A 7,440-nucleotide genomic window follows, 5' to 3' on the forward strand; every position below is an offset into this window, starting at 1 on the left:
ATCTGGACCAAACCCATGAGCTCAGCCCAGTCGTCGCAGCGGCCTCTCCCAGCCCCAGGGCAGGCAGCTGCCGCGGGGAGCGTTTCTGTGGAACACAGGCCCGCCGGTCCCGGCCCAAGCCCCAGGCTGAAGCTGGACCCAGCTGGCCGGCAGACAGCCAGGCTTTGTCCGAGAGAAAGCGGACCGCCACGCCGCACCTCGCCTCAGACAAACCCGCCGCGCTGCCGCGCAGAGACTGGGCCTGCCCACGGCGCACTCCGCACCGCTGCGCACCTGTGACTCGGCTCGGCCCACGCCGGGCGCCCCTCCCCTCTCTGCCTCCCTCCGCCAGCCCCGCACCGGCTCCTCCGCCCCCGCCCCGCCCGCCGGGCCTCTCCCCTCTGCCCCGGCCCGTGGGCGGGGCGGGCTCCGGGCGGTGCCTCCCGCAGCGGGGCTGAGGCGGCTCTTTCCGTCAGTCGCCGCTGGTGCCGCACCATGAGTGGGCCGGGGCTGCTGGGGCCCGGTGGCGGCTCGGGGCTGCCGCCACTGCCCAAGAGCCTGAGCGGGCTGCTGAACTCTTCCTCATCCGGCGGCGGCGGCCAGGGCGGGCGCTGGCGGGACCTGGAGCGGCTCTACGCGCAGAAGTCCCGCATCCAGGACGAGCTGAGCGGCGGCGGCCGGGGCTCGCCGCGGCCGCCGAAGCCGCCTAACCTGGACGCGGCGCTGGCCCTGCTCCGCAAAGAGATGGTGAGCGGGGCAGGGTGGGCTGGGCCTCAGCGGGGGCGGCAGACGTGGCCAGCGGCGGCGGGGGGCGCTGCTACTGCCGCCCAACGGCTGCCCAGGGGCCGGAAGAGCGCCCGATCGGAGTAGCGGGCAGCCCCGGAGGGTGGGGGGCCGGGCTGGTGCAGCCACGCGTAGCGCGGCCGGGCTGCAGGTAGCGTGAAACACATCGGTAAGGTCAAGGGGAGAGTCAAGATCTCTTTATCCCCCGGCACGGGACTGTAATGGTGGGGCTTCTCCACCCGCGATTTGAGAACGAGCACCTCGTTCAGTGGCATCCATTTGAAAAGGCTGTCGCTAAACAAAAAAAAAAAGGCATCAGCACTGATTCATTCATTTCAAGTGAGGTGCAATTAGGCATCTTTTTCGTCAGGACTTTGTTTGGATTCTATAGTGTGGTGGTGTTAGGGAAATTCCTCCGGGCGACCTGGCACACCTTTTGATTAAACACTAATTTGGGTGTTGGTACTTTGCTGGTGCCAGCTGCAATTGTAAGGACCATTAGTAAGCACTATGCACTTAGCATTCTGAAATACACAAACTATGACATTGTTGAAAATCTGTCCATTTTAAGGTATTTTTCTCATTGTTTCAGCACAAGAAACTCTGTTGAAAGACCTTTCCATGGATTGAGGACAATGTAGTGTGCTGAAATCTTAGTCTGCCACTAGTGTTTCAACAAGTAGTTCAAATAGTTTGACACAATATTAAAAATGTGGTTTAGAATTGCTGTGTTGCATTGATGTACAGGAAGCACAAGTAGCTATTGACCACTAGGGCTTCGTTCCGCAGTGCTCAAAGGAGAAACAAAGAGTCATCTTTAATAGTCATCTTAATCCATGCCAAAAAAGCAAAGAAAACTCATTATAAAAGTCTGATCTATTTTTCCTGATGAAAAATCAAATGAAATCCTGTTGAAGTCACTTGACAGCTATACTTCCCCTTTGCCTTGTTATCCTTGATGATAATTTGATAACACTTCTGAAGAAAAAAGATAGTTTATCTCTGGACACATCAAAGACTTGAAAGCAACAGGCTCCTTACTTCCAGGTGTACTTATTTGTGGCCTGTAGAAATTAGACTCTTGCGTACTAATAGGCTGCCCTTCGTCAAGTGGATGGTAGCACTTTATAATTTAGATTGAACACTTCCTTGCAGCAAAGATAGTACTCCTTTTGAGTAACGACCTTGTTTTAAATTTTCAATAGCAAATGAGGGAGAAATGCATAGTAGCATCCTTCCCTGCATGATCAAGCAAGGTACTATGTATTTAAGTTATTGAAGACTACAAAGTGATGTATTTAGATGCTTTAGAGGTGGAGAGGGGAAGTGAGAGGTCACTTCAGAACCATAATCCTGAGTAACAGTTGATTGTTTGGGACTGCATTACAGGTTGTCTTGTAGGTGTTATGATAAAACTCTAGTGCACATTGGCTGGGGATAAAAGTTTATGCCGGCTAGCAGGCTTGGACATTTCTTCAGGCTTTTGCTGCCTCAGAGATCATACTTGAAAGCTGTTAACAGTTAGAAGCTGCCCTTTTCTCAATAGACTTCTTGTTCTTGACTGTTGAACACTAACGGCAGCTACTGAAAAATATTAAACATAACTATTTGGTGTTAAGGCGTGCTGAATTAATTCTGCTGAGCAGCTCTATGGTGGAGATTGCACTCGGCATAGAACTGATCTTCACAGAAAGTGCTGGAGTGCTTTACAGAGATGAAACTGGAGAGTTGCTGATGGAAATGCTTTTGCTTTCCTCAGGAGATGAAGAACCTGTTGTCTATCTCTTGGTTGAGTTTTCTGTCTCAACTCAGTCTTAATTGCTCTTTGAACAGTTCTTCATTGCAGTCTTGTCCTTCAGACATTTAGCTCTAATGCAAGCCTGCCTGATGGGGCTCATGTTTGCATATTACAGTGTTAAGTCCAGTTTCACAGCATCCTTTCTTACCTGAGGCGAGCAGCTTGTTTAGGTGGGGCTAACCAAACTTTGACTGCCACCTCCATAGGTTGATGTTCAGACTTTGTTATTGGGCAGGTAAACTTAACAAGTTTGAAGAAATTACTTCAGCAGACCTAGACAGAGGATCTGGATATAGTACAAATGCCTTCCTCTTTCCTCTGCTGCAGTCGTCTTTGGTTGGTTAGTTTTAATTTTACAGATTTTTGCAGAAGTTTTGTACAAGTGCTGGTTTCCTCTTACATAATAGAGAGCAAGGAAGAGTAGAGTGTGCTTCCTGCAGAATGTGTGCTTAAACAAGGGGACAGAAAGTTTGTGTGTTCCTTACAGAGGAAACTGCAGATGAGTAAGAAAAACAGCACAGATCCATGGCGGTGGAAAGGCTTGTCTGCAGTCTCCTAGCAAGCTAATGCAGCATTGTACATCTTATTTGATGTCTTCTTTGAAGTCCACGTTTGGTCTGTTTGGGACATCACCTCTCAGCTTTATGACCTCAGCAAGTAATTTGTATTGATCCTGATAGCCCCCATATCCTATTTTTCTAAGTTGGAATGGCATTGTGAGGTATGATACTTTTTTTTCCCCTTTTTTTCTTCTCCTTCCATTCTTCAGAAAAAGGGGCTGATAGGATAGTTCAGCAATGCCAAAGGAAGATCTTCATGTGTTTTTTTCATGTAGTTTTCTTGTGTGCTAAGTGTATCTGCCCTTAGAATTGAAACAGGAGAGAGTTTATTTTTTTTTTGAGGTAAGAATGCTCATTCTGGGCAAAATGTAGGCTGGCATTCAGACTACAGTAAAGGCTGCTAACATTGTTCTGTTGTTTGTTGTTTTGTTTTGTTGTGTGGTTTTTTTTTCTGTGGATGTGAGTTGTAGCAAAACCTTTCACTTGATGAAACTGAGCTTAGCTAGGAAAGGCATATTAGCTTAACACAGACTTGAAAATTTAGGCACAAATATCTGCTTCTTGAAAATGTTAAACTGGGTAGTGGTTATAATTTACTACAAGACAATATCTGATTTAATGTGATCTGACTTGGAGAGGTGACAATATCTGCCATGAGTTAAATGACTAGCTTTGTTCAGCTTTTTAAATGTTGCTCCAAATCTTAATTAACTCTGAAAGCAATATTTTAGAAGTCTGTGGACCAGAGTATTAGTGCTTACTTATAAATCAAGCCTATGTCTTCCTATATTGAAGGTTCCAGACCTGGACACAGTACTACAGGTGAGGACTTCGCAGAGCAGAGTAAAGTGGCAGAATCACCTCTCTGGATTTGCTGGCAACACATCTTTTGATGCAGCCCAGGATGTGATTTGCCTTCTGGGCTGCAAGTGCACACTGTCTGCTCATGTCCAACTTCTTGTCCATCAGCATCCCCAAGCAAGGGCTGCTTTCTGTCACCTCATCTCACAGTCTGCATTGATAGTGAGGATTGTTCTAGCCTAGGTGCAGAACCCTGCACTTGCTCCTGTTGAACCTCATGAGGTTCACCTGGGCCCACCTCTCCAGCTTGTCCAGGTCCCCCTGGATGACACTTTATCCCTCTGGTGTATTGACACCACCACTCAGCTTGGTGTCATCTGCAAACTTGCTGATGGTGCACTCAATCCCACTGTCTGTCATTGCTAAAATATTAAACAGCACAGGTCCCAGTACAGACCCTTGACGCACACCACTTGTCACTGCTCTCCTACTGGACTTCGAGCCATTGCGCATTACTCTGGATGTGCAGAGCACTTTGATTATGTTCTGCACCTTGTTCTTTTGTCTAGTTTATCCCATGGGAGAAAATTTAATTTTACATCATTATTTCATAACTGTTCAAGGTGGAAATAAACTTGACACTCTTATTTAGCAATGAAAGACATACAGCATTATACTGCCAGTAAAATCACCATTGTAAGTATTGTTTGTTTGAATCCTTCCCGCCTCAGGTTGGTCTCCGGCAGCTGGATATGTCATTACTGTGTCAGCTGTACTCCCTTTACGAGTCGATTCAAGAATACAAAGGTGCCTGCCAAGCTGACTCTAATGCAGACTGCACATATGTTCTGGAAAATGGTTTTTTTGATGAAGAGGAGGAATACTTCTAGCAGGAAGATCACCTCCAGGCTGACTGAGGTTCTTCGGTCCTTCTCTCTATGTAATAAACCTTATCAAGAGCAACTGGAATCTGTATGGATCTCTCCTCCTCTGGAGAAACACCCAGCCATCCCGAGTAGTGTTAAATTAACTTATTTCAACACATTGTCAGTACAAGTTACTCATGCAAATACCACTTGAGGAAAGTGCTGTACTCTTAACTTTTGAAGAGTCCTCAGACATGCTTGACAAGAGCTTTCAATTTAATTTGCAAGGTGGGTGTTTTCAACTTACAAACGTTGGTAGTTTATAACTGGAATTTTTATTGTAGAAGACAGCAGCGACTTCCTGAGTTGTAGTAACTTCATAGGGTGGGAGGGAAGTTTCTGCTGTGGTGTAAATAGCTATAGGTGATTTATCTTTTTTTTGTAGTCAACAATATCAATAAATGCATTTTGAACTGGCATCTGGATTCACGCACATCCGCAGCTCTATTAAGCCTGTTTTGCTTTTACCAGCTGCATCCAGTTTTGTACTGGGTGGATTGTTTACACACTTGAAGTAATTTTTTTTCCTCCATAAGCTAATTTTGACTTTTTGTATTCCAAGCTTACAAGATGTACATGTGTTAGTGGATATTGGCAGGTTTTTTTCTGTTGATCTAATTTGCTTTCTTGGTACTGCCACTTGGCATTAACTTTTATACTATTGTCTGGATTCCTCACATCAATGTAGCTCTTCGACTTGCTGAACTCTATTCTGAAATGCTTTGCTTAGCTTTTACTGCACTGCATAGTAAAAGCACAGATTCACACATTGTCTGCCACTGTGTGGCTTGGAATAACATGAACTCTGGTGCAAGTGTTCTCGATCATATGAAGAATAAGCAAACCTCATATGACACAGTGGGACAAATTGCAATATTTTATACTGGGTGAACTTAGTTTCTGTAAGGTAAACTACAGCTCTTTTTAAAAATGCAAAATAAGTATTTTGAGCACATGCATTGCATATGTTAACACTTTTTTATACTAACTCACTCTTTGAAAGTATAACTTATTTTTGTTTTCAGAACTTACAAAAGTACTCAGTTAAGTTTTTATTATTTCATAGTGTGTACATGTAATGCTTAATTGGCTTGGAAAAGGAGAGTTGCCAACCATCTGAGTCTTCACCCTTCTCTATTTTGAGTAAAACCAGCTCCCAATGCAATTTTCATTTCTTAATTCTACAGACTGCTGTAAAACAGTGCCTGAATCATGACACAAGCTAATAATTTAAGGCTTAAATCTCTTAAGGGTTTTTGCATGGTTCATGTCTGGCATGCATACAGCTTACAGAAAGTATTGGGGAACACATTCTGGCATAGATCCTCTCTTAAGCTTTTAGCAAAAGCTAGGATGTTGCAGTGATAAAAGCCAAGAGGCTTCCAAGGTGAAACTTTTGTTCATTCTCTTCAAAACTGGCTTATTTTAGTGGAATCAAAGGCTAGAAGAATAAAGATTGTGCTGTAATTGTGTATGCGTATAAATTCTTAATCTAGTTTGTGACTATGGATGGATTTTTTTCCCCCCCTATGTTAATTCTGGTCTAATCACTTACCCAAGCAAAAATGAAGGATAAGGCAAACACATAATCCACATGGCTACATCTATATTTAAGAAGTTGTGAGAATATGTGTGTGTATGACTATATATACGCACATACGTATATGCAGCTTCATGCTTTGACTTAAGAATGTATCAGCTTTGAATATCATTTGATGTGCTTTTGGTATTTAGATGAGGCTTTTTCTAATCTGTTAAAGTACTGCTATTGTGCTCTTTCCTGACAAATAAAAAGCATGATATTTAGCAGAACTTCTTCATGTTGTGAGTAGTTTAATTTACCATTTCAGTGAATCCAAACACTCCCTCCTCCCCAGCCTCCCCCTGGAAAACCTAGGACTAGTCATTATGCCTGGACTGAAGCAAGCACTTTAAAATGGTAGTGAAAAAGGTTCTACCTGCCTATACTTAGAATGAGAATGCCATAGTTCTGTTTTAATTGGATGTTACTTGTTTGTTTAATTCAACAGAGAAAATCTTGTATCTGAGAACTAAATAATCTGCTTTACAAGTCCTTATGCATTGTCATTAATAGTGCCACTGGTGAGAATGGACTTGAGCAAAATTCACAGTGCTTTCTCTTATATAAATGAAACTTTACAAGCAAAATTATTTGTCTCTAATTTTAATGTAGCTTGTTTGTGAGTTGGGGAATGTGGAATATTTGGTTGGTATTTTCTGTACCAAGAGAAGCATAAAAGTCTCAAGGCTTTAATCCATAACGTGATCTGCATTAGAAAAAAGATGTATTATTAGTAGTTGGAAAGTTTGCAGCACCTTGGCCCTTTTAGTAACTTCTCTCCCATGCAAGAAGCTGTCATAGCATATATTCCTAAGGCAAATTTTTTTTTATTCTAATAAAGACTGCTCTCAAGCAATTCCTTACCCAGCCTGTATTTGTCAGCCCTGTTGATATTAGTTGGGATGGCCTTCAAAGCAGGGATCTTTTTCCTGAAATCAGAACTGCTGCTTGGTCTTTTATTTCCAAGGCTGGAAGAGCTGCATTGTTTCTATATTACAATATAAGAGGTAT

At 43.7% G+C, this 7,440-nt stretch overlaps 1 protein-coding gene across 1 annotated transcript; it reads left to right on the plus strand.

Annotated features, from left to right (window-relative positions):
• The first annotated feature begins 376 nt into the window (after positions 1–376).
• On the plus strand, positions 377–6,663 carry FAM89A (family with sequence similarity 89 member A). The gene is made up of 2 exons (XM_068153939.1): positions 377–726; positions 4,653–6,663. Exons 1-2 carry the CDS (start codon positions 475–477, stop codon positions 4,809–4,811), a joined length of 411 nt encoding a protein of 136 aa, XP_068010040.1. The 5' UTR covers positions 377–474; the 3' UTR covers positions 4,812–6,663.
• The last annotated feature ends 777 nt before the right edge of the window (positions 6,664–7,440 follow it).

Source organism: Melanerpes formicivorus, unplaced genomic scaffold, assembly GCF_026170545.1.
Source record: "Melanerpes formicivorus ecotype bairdi unplaced genomic scaffold, bMelFor1.0.p_v2 SCAF_2, whole genome shotgun sequence".
Taxonomy (NCBI): domain Eukaryota; kingdom Metazoa; phylum Chordata; class Aves; order Piciformes; family Picidae; genus Melanerpes; species Melanerpes formicivorus.